The 14,737-nt window shown below is 42.0% G+C and overlaps 1 protein-coding gene across 1 annotated transcript; it reads right to left on the bottom strand.

The window, feature by feature from the left end:
• Positions 1-351: 351 nt before the first annotated feature.
• LOC121841540 (zinc finger protein 132-like) lies at positions 352-9,865 on the bottom strand. Its single transcript, XM_042310597.1, has 3 exons — positions 9,353-9,865; positions 4,567-4,947; positions 352-482 (listed from the first exon to the last, which is right to left on the bottom strand). The coding sequence occupies exons 1-3, from the start codon at positions 9,606-9,608 to the stop codon at positions 352-354; spliced, it is 768 nt and encodes a 255-aa protein (XP_042166531.1). The 5' UTR covers positions 9,609-9,865.
• Positions 9,866-14,737: the final 4,872 nt, after the last annotated feature.

Genomic DNA, 14,737 nt, shown 5'->3' with positions numbered 1-14,737 from the left:
CATGTGTTTTCAGGTCCTCTGACTGGGAAAATGTCTTTCCACACTGAGAGCAGTGGTATGTCTTCTCCTCCTGTGTATGTATTCTTTCATGCTTATTCAGATGCCTTAACCGGTTAAATCTCTGTCCACACAGGGAGCAGCGGTAGGGCTTATCCCCTCCTATGTGTGTCCTGTCATGCACATTCAGGGCCCCTAACTTGGTAAAACTCATTCCACACAGGGAGCAGCGGTAGAGCTTTTCATGTGTGTGTGTCCTCTCATGGAGTTTCAGAGTCGTTAACCACCTAAAACTCTTTTCACACTGGGAACAGTGGTTGGGCTTTTCTCCTGTATGTATTCTCTCATGTGATTTCAGGTGTAGTAATCGGGTAAAACTTTTCCACAGTAGGAGCAGTGGTGTGGTCTCGCTGGTTTGGGTGTCACTGGGTCTGGTTCCCCTGAAGGACTCTTCCTGCTGTCAGAGTGAGAGTCTGGTCTCTCTCCTGCCAAAGACAAACAGATTATTTAGTTAAATACTTAATAGAGACCCGAATAAAACTTCTACATGATAAAACTGGCTCCATGTTAGAGGAGGAGCCTGGTGAAGAGCTCCGGTCTGAGAAACTGACTGATGCTGCCCCCTCTGTGACATCGCTGCCCCCTCTGTGACATCGCTGCTCCCTTCTGTGACATCGCTGCTCCCTCCTGTGACATCGCTGCCCCTCCTGTGACATCGCTGCTGACCCTGCCCCCCTGTGACATCGCTGCCCCTTCTGTGACATCGCTGCTCCCTTCTGTGACATCGCTGCTCCCTCCTGTGACATCGCTGCCCCTTCTGTGACATCGCTGCTCCCTTCTGTGACATCACTGCTCCCTCCTTTTAAACTACTGCCTAGTCTTTCTGAACTGCCTGACTGAACAACACCTTATCATCTGAATCTGTGGAAGACCATCACCAAGACCTGCCAGATCTCTACATGGGTTTTGTTAGTTTTGACAGTCTGAGGGGGAATTGATCATGCTGTTTAATCAGCTTCTTGATATGTCACACCTGTCAGGTGGATGGATTATCTTGGCAAAGGAGAAATGCCCACTAACAGAATGACTGCCCATTAACTTGAAGGAGGGGTCCCCTTGAGGCCCAGTGGTTCTGGTGTTAAAATGACTTGGTGGCTTTAACACAGGACAGTAGATCTCCAGGAAGAGGGTTGGGCAGCACAGGCTTAGATCACAGACATCATTGTGCTGCCTTATTTCAAGACATTTCCAAGGCCTTCAACACTGTTGACCATCACATTTTCATTCAAAAGGTTGACTGAAATAGGCCTGGATCATTATTATTTTTTAATACATTTGCAAACATAAAACATTAAAAAAACGGGTTTTCTCTTTGTCATTATGGGGTAGTGTGATGTCATTACGGGGTATTGTGATGTCATTACGGGGTATTGTGATGTCATTATGGGTGTGACGTAGAAGTCCGTCACTGGCCGCGGGCAGCATTTGGTTCTTTAACGCACACACATATTCATCACTCCTCCCTGCGCCATTATACCATAAGTTAACAATGTGGGTCCACACACAATTTAACTTCTGTCTTGGTGCATGCATTTCACACTTGTCAATGTTCATATTTGAGAGATACAATAATTATTATACTTATCAATGTTGTGAATGAGCGCATTGTTTGTTTGTTCTGTTCCTCTCTCTCCATCTCTGTAGCTTCTGGGTATGCTGGAAAAGGACCCGAGCTAAGGGAATTGGGTTGGCTTTATAGTGCCAGTCCCAAATGGCTCATTAATGCATATGGGCATATTGAAAGATATTGTCAGTAATGATGTAATGTTGTAAATGTTTTGTTGTGATATTGTTTAAAACCGTGTTGCAATGTATATCCTTTAGTATGTTTAGTTCATGGAAAATGTAGGTTTGTATTGTTAATTGATTAATTAATTAGGGTTAATTGTTCTGAGGGGAGGGGCTAGCCCTACAAAAGGAGCCTCTCTCCAGTCTCTAAGGGGATTTTTTGGATTGAGCTGTGGATGGGGCAGCATTGTTGTTAAGCTGTCCCATAAGGTAGACGTTGATGGCAGTACTGTTGTTTTCTGTTCCGGAATCACTTGTAAATAAACACCTTTGCACAGAAGAACTTTGAGGACTTTTGCGGTTCCGCCATCTTTTTATTTTTATAGAGGTTAGGTTATCCAGTTTAGCCATCTGGCCTACTCTACGTGACAATGGGGTATTGTGATGTCATTATGGGGTATTGTGTGTAGATTGATGAGGAAAAACATTTAATGAAACGTGAAAAAAGTCAAGGGATCTGAATACTTTACGACAGTAAATAACACTGGTCCATCTGTTGTAACTTTTATAGTCATCTGTATGCAGACCTACAGTAAATAACACTGGTCCATCTGTTGTAACTTTTATAGTCATCTGTATGCAGACGACACCTACAGTTGAAGTCGGGAAGTTTTACATTCATTTAGGCTGGAGTCATTAAAACTCGTTTTTCAACCACTCCACACATTCCTTGTTAACAAACTATAGTTTTGGCAAGTCGGTTAGGACATCTACTTTGTGCATGACGCAAGTCATTTTTTCCAACAAATGTTTACAGACAGATTATTTCACTTATAATTCACTGTATCACAATTTCAGTGGGTCAGAAATTTACAGAAGTTCACAGTTGACTGTGCCTTTAAACAGCTTGAAAAATCACAGAAAATGATGTCATGGCTTTAGAAGCTTCTGATAGGCTAATTGGCATCATTTGAGTCAATTGGAGGTGTACCTGTGGATGTATTTCCAGGCCTACCTTCAAACTCAGTGCCTCTTTGCTTGACATCATGGGAAAATCAAAAGAAATCAGCTAAGACCTCAGAAAAAATTGTGGACATCCACAAGTCTGGTTCATCCTTGGGAGCAATTTCCAAACGCCTGAAGGTACCACGTTCATCTGTACAAACAATAGTACGCAAGTATAAACGCCATCGGACCACACAGCTGTCATACCGCTCAGGAAGGAGACACGTTCTGTCTCCTAGAGATGAACGTACTTTGGTGCGAAAAGTGCAAATCAATCCCAAAACAACAGCAAAGGACTTTGTGAAGATGCCGGCGGAAACAGGTACAAAAGTATCTATATCCACAGTAAAACGGGTTCTATATCGACATAACCTGAAAGGCCGCTCGACAAGGAAGAAGCCACTGCTCCAAAACCATCATAAAAAAGCCAGACTACGGTTTGCAACTACACATGGGGACAAAGATCGTACATTTTGGAGAAATGTCCTCTGCTCTGATGAAACAAAAATAAAACTGTTTGGCTAAAATGACCATTGTTATGTTTTGAGGAAAAGGGGGGATGCTTGCAAGCCGAAGAACACCATCCCAACCATGAAGCACGGGGGTGGCAGCATCATGTTGTGGGGGTGCTTTACGGCAGGAGGGACTGGTGCACTTCACAAAATAGATGGCATCATGAGGAAAGAAAATTATGTGGATATATTGAAGCAACATCTCAAGATATCAGTCAGGAAGTTAAAGCTTGGTCACAAATGGGTCTTCCAAATGGACAATTACCCCAAGCATACTTCCAAAGTTGTGGCAAAATGGCTTAAGGACAACAAAGTCAAGGTATTGGAGTGGCCATCGCAAAGCCCTGACCTCAATTCCATAGAACATTTTTGGGCAGAACTGACAAAGCGTGAGCGAGCAAGCAGGCCTACAAACCCGACTCAGTTACACCAGCTCTGTCAGGAGGAATGGGCCAAAATTCACCCAACCTATTGTGGGAAGCTTGTGGAAGGCTACCCAAAACGTTTGACTGAAGTTAAACAATTTAAAGGCAATGCTACCGAATACTAATTGAGTGTATGTAAACTTCTGACCCACTGGGAATGTGATGAAAGAAATAAAAGCTCAAATAAATCACTCTCTCTACTATTATTGACATTTCACATTCTTAAAAATAAAGTGGTGATCCTAACTGACCTAAAACAGGGAATTTTTACTAGGATTAAACGTCAAGAATTGTGAAAAACTGAGTTTTGTAGTTTGCTAAGGTATATGTAAACTTCCAACTTCGAATTGCCATTGCCCCAACTGTTGGCCAGCCTATGTTAGAGCTGCTATCTGACCTTGTTACCTAACAGAACGCCCTGGTTGGTTTAAAACTTGTACTGTAATGTGGACAAGACTAAATACATGTTGTTCTGTAGTTCTCTCCAGGATGTTTCAGATGGACCATATATATATTCACTGGATGGTTTTCCCATCGATCGGGTTCCTATAAATATCTGGGCATTTGGATTGACAAAGACTTCATGTTTTTTTTTAACATATGGATGAGATAGTTAAAAAGCTTGGATTTAAACCGGGCTTTTAAACAAAACATTTCTTTTAGATCTTGCCTCTCCCTAAAACAGCAGAAATCAGATTGGACAGTCAACTGTTCCTGACAGTTGTTGATTATGGTGACACCGTTTCCCAGAATGCAGCAGTCACTACCCGTAAACATTTAGATGCCATCTACCATACAGCACCACTTGTCTTATCACTGGTGACAGTTCTGATACTCACCACTGCATCCTGTATCAAAAGGTTGGCTGGTCCCTTGGTATTGGAAAGGCTTTTCCCCTGCGTGTATCTTCTCATGCTTCTTCAGGCTCCTTAACCAGGCGAAACTCTTTCCACACTGGGAACATTGGAAAGGCTTTTCTCCTGAGTGTATCTTCTCATGCCGATTTAGATTCCCTAAACAGGTAAAACTCTTTCCACACTGGGAACATTGGAAAGGCCTTTCTCCTGTGTGTATCCTCTCATGCCTTTTTAGGGCCCATGATAGGGAAAATATCTTTTCACATTGGGAGCAGTGGTGTTGTCTCGCTGGTTTGGGCGTCTCTGGGTCTGGTTCCCCTGAAGGACTCTTTCCGCTGTCAGAGTGAGAGTCTGGTCTCTCTCCTGCCAAAGACAAACAGATTATTTAGTTAAATACTTAATAGAGACCTGAATGAAATTTCTACATGATAAAACTGGCTCCATGTCGAGTAGGAGCCTGGTGAAGAGCTCCGGTCTGAGAAACTGACTGATGCTGCCCCCTCTGTGACATCGCTGCCCCCTCTGTGACGTCGCTGCCCCCTCTGTGACATCGCTGCTCCCCTCTGTGACATCGCTGCCCCCCTGTGACATCGCTGCCCCCTCCTGTGACATCGCTGCCCCCTCCTGTGACATCGCTGCCCCCTCCTGTGACATCGCTGCCCCCTCCTGTGACATCGCTGCTCCCTCCTGTGACATCGCTGCTCCCTCTGTGACGTCGCTGCTCCCTCTGTGACGTCGCTGCTCCCCTCGGTGACGTCGCTGCTCCCTCTGTGACATCGCTGCTCCCTCTGTGACATCGCTGCCCCCTCTGTGACATCGCTGCCCCCTCTGTGACATCGCTGATCCCTCCTTTTAAACTACTGCCTAGCCTTTCTGAACTGCCTGACTGAACAACACCTTATCATCTGAAGCTGTGGAAGACCAAGACCTGCCAGATCTCTACATGGGTTTTGTTAGTTTTTACAGTCTGAGATGGTCGTTGTGATGAAAAGTGTTGTATAAAATACATTGATTACTACTATTGTTATACTATCAGGTTTAGTCCCCCAATCACCTCGTGAATTTAAATAATGTATTACTCTGACATTTTTTTCAGTCCTTGATTTTCACTCAATACGTCTAAATAATGATATATATTTATATAATGGACTGTCATTGTTACTCTTAACAACACATTTATCATCTGAAGTTTTGGAAGACCAAGACCTGCCAGATCTCTACATGGGTTTTGTTAGTTTTTACAGTCTGAGATGGTCTTTTGTGATGAAAAGTGTTGTAGAAAAAATAGCTTTTTTTTGATTACTACTATTGTCCTATTCAGTCCTCCATCAATTTAGTCCTTCCCCAATTACCTTCAAAGAAGTGATCTGGAATTTAAATTCCTGGTTAATGGGGTGGTTGGACTCTGACTGGTTGGTGGGGTCTTTTTCATTCCTGGTTGGTGGTTTTCTGATACTGTATACTGGTTGAAATAAGACCATTCCTGGTTGGTGGGGTCTGGATTAGTTAAAACCATTCCTGGTTGGTGGGGTCATTAGTTAAAACCATTCCTGGTTGGTGGGGTCTGGATTTAAGACCATTCCTGGTTGGTGGGGTCTGGATTAGTTAAAACCATTCCTGGTTGGTGGGGTCTGGATTTTAAGACCATTCCTGGTTGGTGGGGTCTGGATTAGTTAAAACCATTCCTGGTTGGTGGGGTCTGGATTAGTTAAGACCATTCCTGGTTGGTGGGGTCTGGATTTTAAAACCATTCCTGGTTGGTGGGGTCTGGATTAGTTAAAACCATTCCTGGTTGGTGGGGTCTGGATTAGTTAAAACCATTCCTGGTTGGTGGGGTCTGGATTAGTTAAAACCATTCCTGGTTGGTGGGGTCTGGATTAGTTAAAACCAATTAGTTAAGACCATTCCTGGTTGGTGGGGTCTGGATTAGTTAAAACCATTCCTGGTTGGTGGGGTCCTCGTTAAGACCATTCCTGGTTGGTGGGGTCTGGATTAGTTAAAACCATTCCTGGTTTTGGAGTCCTTATACTGGTTGGTGGGGTCTGGATTAGTTAAGACCATTCCTGGTTGGTGGGGTGGTGGTGTGGACTGATACTGTATACTGGTTGGTGGGGTCTGGATTAGTTAAGACCATTCCTGGTTGGTGGGGTGGTGGTGTGGACTGATACTGTATACTGGTTGGTGGTGTGGACTGATACTGTATGGTTGGTGGGGTGGTGGTGTGGACTGATACTGTATACTGGTTGGTGGGGTGGTGGTGTGGACTGATACTGTATACTCGTTGGTGGGGTGGTGGTGTGGACTGATACTGTATACTGGAAACTGCATCTAACGGCTATCTAAGCTCCATTCATGTAGATCAGGTTGTCATTCCTGTGGTATTATTGATCAGGTTGTCATGCCTGTGGTATTATTGATCAGGTTGTCAATCCTGTGGTATTATTGATCAGGTTGTCATTCCTGTGGTATTATTGATCAGGTTGTCATACCTGTGGTATTATTGATCAGGTTGTCATTCCTGTGGTATTATTGATCAGGTTGTCATACCTGTGGTATTATTGATCAGGTTGTCATACCTGTGGTATTATTGATCAGGTTGTCATACCTGTGGTATTATTGATCAGGTTGTGATACCTGTGGTATTATTGATCAGGTTGTCATACCTGTGGTATTATTGATCAGGTTGTCATTCCTGTGGTATTATTGATCAGGTTGTCATTCCTGTGGTATTATTGATCAGGTTGTCATACCTGTGGTATTATTGATCAGGTTGTCATTCCTGTGGTATTATTGATCAGGTTGTCATTCCTACGGGCTTTATTGGTATTTATCTAGACAGGGAAGATAACAGTTTAATGTGGCTCTGTGTTCCCCTACGTATTTATCTAGACAGGGAAGATAACAGTTTAATGTGAATCTATACTCCACTATGTATTTATCTAGACAGGGAAGATAACAGTTTAATGTGGCTCTGTGTTCCCCTACGTATTTATCTAGACAGGGAAGATAACAGTTTAATGTGAATCTATACTCCACTACGTATTTATCTAGACAGGGAAGATAACAGTTTAATGTGGCTCTGTGTTCCACTACGTATTTATCTAGACAGGGAAGATAACAGTTTAATGTGGCTCTGTGTTCCACTACGTATTTATCTAGACAGGGAAGATAACAGTTTAATGTGGCTCTGTGTTCCCTACGTATTTATCTAGACAGGGAAGATAACAGTTTAATGTGGCTCTGTGTTCCACTACGTATTTATCTAGACAGGGAAGATAACAGTTTAATGTGGCTCTGTGTTCCCCTACGTATTTATCTAGACAGGGAAGATAACAGTTTAATGTGGCTCTGTACTCCACTATTTTAGATTTGAGATCAAATGTTTCATATGAGACAAAGGGACAGAATGACACCTTTTAGTTGAGGGTATATTCATACATATCAGTTTTACCATTTAGAAATAAAATATCTAGTCCCTACATTTGAATGCCTCATAAGTAAGAAGCGATCACATGTGGCAGACATTGATAAGGGGAGAGAGCCATGGATTAGTGATGAAGGGGGGGGTTTGAGGTCAGGCCATGTTAAGGGAGGAAGTCAAGTGTATTATTTAGTGTCCAGTAAAGTGAAGTAAAGTGCAGTAAAGATACAATGTTTGTACAGATGTGCAGGAGGAGGATTTTTGTCTAATCCAGCTGGATTGATCCTCTGGTTCAGTTTTTTCCATTGAGTTTTAACTCTGAGAATTAGAACCCTACGAGTCACACAAGAATAGAATAACACTTGTATATTAATGTGGAAATGAGGTAGCCTAGTGGTTAGAGTTGGGCCAGTAACTGAAATGTTGCTGGGTTCGGTAGGTAGTAGTGGTAATGGTTAGAGAGTGAGTTGGGCCAGTAACAAGAATAGAATATGTTTCTGAACACTTGTATATTAATGTTGCTAACTGGGTTCGGTAGGTAGTGGTTAGAGAGTTGGGCCAGTAACTGAAATGTTGTGGGTTCGGTAGTAGCCTAGTGGTTAGAGAGGGCCAGTAACTGAAATGTTGCTATGTTGCTGGGTTCGGTAGGTAGCCTAGTGGTTAGAGAGTTGGGCCAGTAACTGAAATGTTGCTATGTTTGGTTCGGTAGGTAGCCTAGTGGTTAGAGAGTTGGGCCAGTAACTGAAATGTTGCTGGGTTAGCCTAGTGGTTAGAGAGTTGGGCCAGTAACTGAAATGTTGCTAGTGGTTAGAGAGTTGGGCCAGTAACCAAAATGTTGCTGGGTCGAATCCCCGAGCTGACAAGGTAAACATCTGTTGTTCTGCCCTTGAACAACCCACTGTTCCCCGGGAGGCTGCCATTGTAAATAATCTGTTCTTTACTGACTTGCCTGGTTAAATAAAATAATTTTTTGGGGGGGGATAATCATGAATGGATCATGATTAATAATGAGTGAGAAAGGTAGAGCCATAAATACCATACTCCTTATTGGTACTTAAACGTTTTATATCTCCACGGTCCTAATAAACAGATAGGGGAGAGTAGCTGAGGGTTTGAACAAATGGAACAACTCTAATTCATAGACAGAGATGTGGATGCAAGGACCAACCATGAGATCAAAATGAATGTTTTAACCACGTTTTGAGTCAAATACAGTGTTTGTTTACAAGCTTATATTTGGGGTTCTGGTGAGGTTCACATTTCAGTGCAATGACCCTTTGGCTTTAAAATCACACATTAGTTCAACAACTGCAGAGTTTCTGGCCATGTTTTTAAGACAGTACTCACTGGTGTTAATCAGATCTTCAGTCTCCTCTTCCTTTCCTTCATCTCCCAAAATATCATCCTCTTCTTTGTTCAATGTTACAGCCTCCTCTTCCTCTTTCACTCTAAAATGCTCTTTCTCTTCTTTCACTATAATATCCCCCTTCCCTTCTTTCAGGACAATGTTCAGCCCCAGAGTTTCTTTCTCCGTCCAGCAGACCTCCTCTTCTTTAACAGGAGGGTAGTCGTTCAGTGAGTTCATGGTCGGGCTAGCTAGCATTAACGATAAGCTTAGTGCTAGACTCAGTATAATCAACACATTTGTACATTTAACAAGCAAATTACTTTAAGTTAAATAGTAGATACGTAAAGAGTATTGTGTTAAAAACACCGAGATCAATTTACACAAAAAATGGTCTAAAGCGCTTTAATGTTTACGGTTGTATGTTGGCTACCAGGCTAAAGAGGTGGTTGAATGAGTCAGTATCCGTGTTGGTGAAACAGCTTCCGGTGTCGTGTTGGTCCACTAGATATGACGTCACCAACGGAAGGTCGCATATCGCCGTCAGCTGACTGAAATGGGTAACGCAGTTTAGAAAAATATTCACTACATTGTTTATTCATTTAAAGATGAGCAAATATGTTTTGTCTGCCTTCTTACAGCCAAAACATTCGTCTATGCAGATCTATAGCTACATGTGAATATGTACATTATGAATATATACTGTTAGAATAGTTTAATGCAGACCTATAGCTACATGTGAATATGTACATTATGAATGCAGACCTATAGCTACATGTGAATATGTACATTATGAATGCAGACCTATAGCTTCATGTGAATATTTACATTATGAATGATGACCTATAGCTACATATGAATATGTACATTATGAATGCAGATCTATAGCTACATGTTAATATGTACATTAGGAATATATACTGTTAGAATAGTTTAATGCAGACTGTATAATAGCTACATGTTATGAATATGTACATTATGAATGCAGACCTAATAGCTACATGTTAGGAATATGTACAGAATAGTTTAATGCAGAATATAGCTACATGTTAGAATATGTACATTATGAATGCAGACCTATAGCTACATGTTAATATGTAATGCAGACCTGTAGTTTAATGCAGACCTGTAGTTTATAGCTACATGAATATGTACATTATGAATATAGACTGTTAGAATAGTTTAATGCAGACCTGTAGCTACATGTGAATATGTACATTTGGATGCAGACCTATAGCTACATGTGAATATGTACATTATGAATATATACTGTTAGAATAGTTTAATGCAGACCTGTAGCTACATGTGAATATGTACATTAGTAGTAGTTTAATGCAGACCTGTAGTTTAATGCAGACCTGTTTATGCAGACCTGTAGTTTAATGCAGACCTGTAGTTTAATGCAGACCTGTAGTTTAATGCAGACCTGTAGCTACATGTGAATATGTACATTAGTAGTAGTTTAATGCAGACCTGTAGTTTAATGCAGACCTGTAGTTTAATGCAGACCTGTAGTTTAATGCAGACCTGTAGTTTAATGCAGACCTGTAGTTTAATGCAGACCTGTAGCTACATGTGAATACAGGAGGATACATGAGGTGAGAATAGTTTCCTGTAGTTCAGTTGGTAGAGCATGGCGCACACAACGCCAGTCTTGACAATGTAATGTCAGATGCATGCTATCGAGGTGGTTGACTAGCTGCTGTTATTGAAGAAGTGTCCCGTCTACTAGATTACATGTCACGCTGGTTTTCTGTACACATGTATATTTGGATAGACTAGATTAGACTACACCTAATAGAGAATCGAAGAGGCATTTGAAATTCACTGTATTCAATTATATAATATATCTTTCAAAGTCGAAATGCAAAGAACGACCTCTCTACCAACAATCTGCATGAACCCTTCTAGTCTGGCTGTATACAACTACAGAACTACCTCTCTACCAACAATCTGCATGAACCCTTCTAGTCTGGCTAGATACAACTACAGAACTACCTCTCTACCAACAATCTGCATGAACCCTTCTAGTCTGACTAGATACAACTACAGAACTACCTGTCTACCAACAATCCACATGAACCCTTCTAGTCTGGCTAGATACAACTACAGAACTACCTCTCTACCAACAATCCACATGAACCCTTCTAGTCTGGCTAGATACAACTACAGAACTACCTCTCTACCAACAATCTGCATGAACCCTTCTAGTCTGGCTGTATACAACTACAGAACTACCTCTCTACCAACAATCCACATGAACCCTTCTAGTCTGGCTAGATACAACTACAGAACTACCTCTCTACCAACAATCCACATGAACCCTTCTAGTCTGGCTAGATACAACTACAGAACTACCTCTCTACCAACAATCTGCATGAACCCTTCTAGTCTGGCTAGATACAACTACAGAACTACCTGTCTACCAACAATCCACATGAACCCTTCTAGTCTGGCTAGATACAACTACAGAACTACCTCTCTACCAACAATCCACATGAACCCTTCTAGTCTGGCTAGATACAACTACAGAACTACCTCTCTACCAACAATCCACATGAACCCTTCTAGTCTGGCTAGATACAACTACAGAACTACCTCTCTACCAACAATCTGCATGAACCCTTCTAGTCTGGCTAGATACAACTACAGAACTACCTCTCTACCAACAATCTGCATGAACCCTTCTAGTCTGGCTAGATACAACTACAGAACTACCTCTCTACCAACAATCCACATGAACCCTTCTAGTCTGGCTAGATACAACTACAGAACTACCTCTCTACCAACAATCCACATGAACCCTTCTAGTCTGGCTAGATACAACTACAGAACTACCTCTCTACCAACAATCCACATGAACCCTTCTAGTCTGGCTAGATACAACTACAGAACTACCTCTCTACCAACAATCTGCATGAACCCTTCTAGTCTGGCTGTATACAACTACAGAACTACCTCTCTACCAACAATCTGCATGAACCCTTCTAGTCTGACTAGATACAACTACAGAACTACCTCTCTACCAACAATCTACATGAACCCTTCTAGTCTGGCTAGATACAACTACAGAACTACCTCTCTACCAACAATCTACATGAACCCTTCCAGTCTGGCTAGATACAACTACAGAACTACCTCTCTACCAACAATCTGCATGAACCCTTCTAGTCTGACTAGATACAACTACAGAACTACCTCTCTACCAACAATCCACATGAACCCTTCTAGTCTGGCTGTATACAACTACAGAACTACCTCTCTACCAACAATCTGCATGAACCCTTCTAGTCTGGCTAGATACAACTACAGAACTACCTCTCTACCAACAATCTACATGAACCCTTCTAGTCTGGCTGTATACAACTACAGAACGACCTCTCTACCAACAATCCACATGAACCCTTCTAGTCTGGCTAGATACAACTACAGAACTACCTCTCTACCAACAATCTACATGAACCCTTCTAGTCTGGCTAGATACAACTACAGAACTACCTCTCTACCAACAATCTGCAGAACCCTTCTAGTCTGGCTAGATACAACTACAGAACTACCTCTCTACCAACAATCTGCATGAACCCTTCCAGTCTGGCTAGATACAACTACAGAATGACCTCTCTACCAACAATCCACATGAACCCTTCTAGTCTGGCTAGATACAACTACAGAACTACCTCTCTACCAACAATCTGCATGAACCCTTCCAGTCTGGCTAGATACAACTACAGAACGACCTCTCTACCAACAATCTACATGAACCCTTCTAGTCTGGCTAGATACAACTACAGAACTACCTCTCTACCAACAATCTGCATGAACCCTTCCAGTCTGGCTAGATACAACTACAGAACTACCTCTCTACCAACAATCTACATGAACCCTTCCAGTCTGGCTAGATACAACTACAGAACTACCTCTCTACCAACAATCTACATGAACCCTTCTAGTCTGACTAGATACAACTACAGAACTACCTCTCTACCAACAATCTGCATGAACCCTTCCAGTCTGGCTGTATACAACTACAGAACTACCTCTCTACCAACAATCCACATGAACCCTTCTAGTCTGGCTAGATACAACTACAGAACTACCTCTCTACCAACAATCCACATGAACCCTTCTAGTCTGGCTGTATACAACTACAGAACTACCTCTCTACCAACAATCTGCATGAACCCTTCTAGTCTGGCTAGATACAACTACAGAACTACCTCTCTACCAACAATACCAACAATCCACATGAACCCTTCTAGTCTGGCTAGATACAACTACAGAACTACCTCTCTACCAACAATCCACATGAACCCTTCTAGTCTGGCTGTATACAACTACAGAACTACCTCTCTACCAACAATCTGCAAGAACCCTTCTAGTCTGACTAGATACAACTACAGAACTACCTATCTACCAACAATCTGCATGAACCCTTCTAGTCTGGCTGTATACAACTACAGAACTACCTCTCTACCAACAATCCACATGAACCCTTCTAGTCTGGCTGTATACAACTACAGAACTACCTCTCTACCAACAATACCAAGAGTGTGCAAAGCTGTCATCAAGGCAAAGGGTGGCTACTTTGAAGAATCTGAAATATAAAATATATTTTGATTAGTTTAGTTTTTGGTTACTACATGATTCCATATGTGTTATTTCATAGTTTTGATGTCTTCACTATTATTAAAATAGTAAAAAATAAACAAAAACCCTGCAACGAGTAGGTGTGTCCAAACTTTTGGCTGGTACTGTAAGTATTCAGACCCTTTGCTTTGAGACTCAACATTGAGTTTAAATGCATCCTGTTTCCATTGATCATCCTGGAGATGTTTCTACAACTTGATTGTCTATATAAGGTCTTAAAGTTGACGGTGCAAAACACAAGCCATGAGGCCAAAGGGATTGTGTCAAAGCACAGATCTGGGGAAGGGAACCAAAACGTTTCGGCAGTATTGAAGGTATCCAAGACCACAGTGGCCTCCATCATTCTTCAATGGAAGAAGTGTGGAACCACCAAGACTCTTCCTACAGCTGGCCACCCGGCCAAACTGACCAATCGGAGGAGAAGGGCCTTGGTCAGGGGAGGTGACCAAGAACCCGATGGTCACTCTGACAGTGCCCCAGTGTTTCTCTGTGGAGATGGGAGAACCTTCCAGACAACCATCTCTGCAGGAGTCCACCAGTTGGGCCTTTATGGAAGGCCCAACATACTTTTTCACTGTAAGCCTATTTTTAAGTAAGCTTTCATGTGGCATAAACAAAAACACTAATTCTCAGTCAAAAACATAAGTCAGAACACAGCCTCTCTATTCTTTCATGTGTTTTCAGGTCCTCTGACTGGGAAAATGTCTTTCCACAATGAGAGCAGTGGTATGTCTTCTTCT

Source organism: Oncorhynchus tshawytscha, linkage group LG31, assembly GCF_018296145.1.
Source record: "Oncorhynchus tshawytscha isolate Ot180627B linkage group LG31, Otsh_v2.0, whole genome shotgun sequence".
NCBI classification, from domain to species: Eukaryota; Metazoa; Chordata; class Actinopteri; order Salmoniformes; family Salmonidae; genus Oncorhynchus; species Oncorhynchus tshawytscha.
The sequence above is the reverse complement of the archived record's forward strand: the minus strand, read 5'-3'. Positions and strand labels throughout refer to the sequence as shown.

Excerpts from the sequence above, each read along its gene's own strand:
- LOC121841540 (XM_042310597.1), bottom strand. The coding sequence starts at position 9,608 with ATGCTAGCTAGCCCGACCATGAACTCACTGAACGACTACCCTCCTGTT. Across the intron at positions 4,948-9,352 it reads TGAAGATCTGATTAACACCA|GAGAGAGACCAGACTCTCAC; the intron begins GTGAGTACTGTC and ends TGTCTTTGGCAG. Across the intron at positions 483-4,566 it reads TTTTGATACAGGATGCAGTG|GAGAGAGACCAGACTCTCAC; the intron begins GTGAGTATCAGA and ends TGTCTTTGGCAG.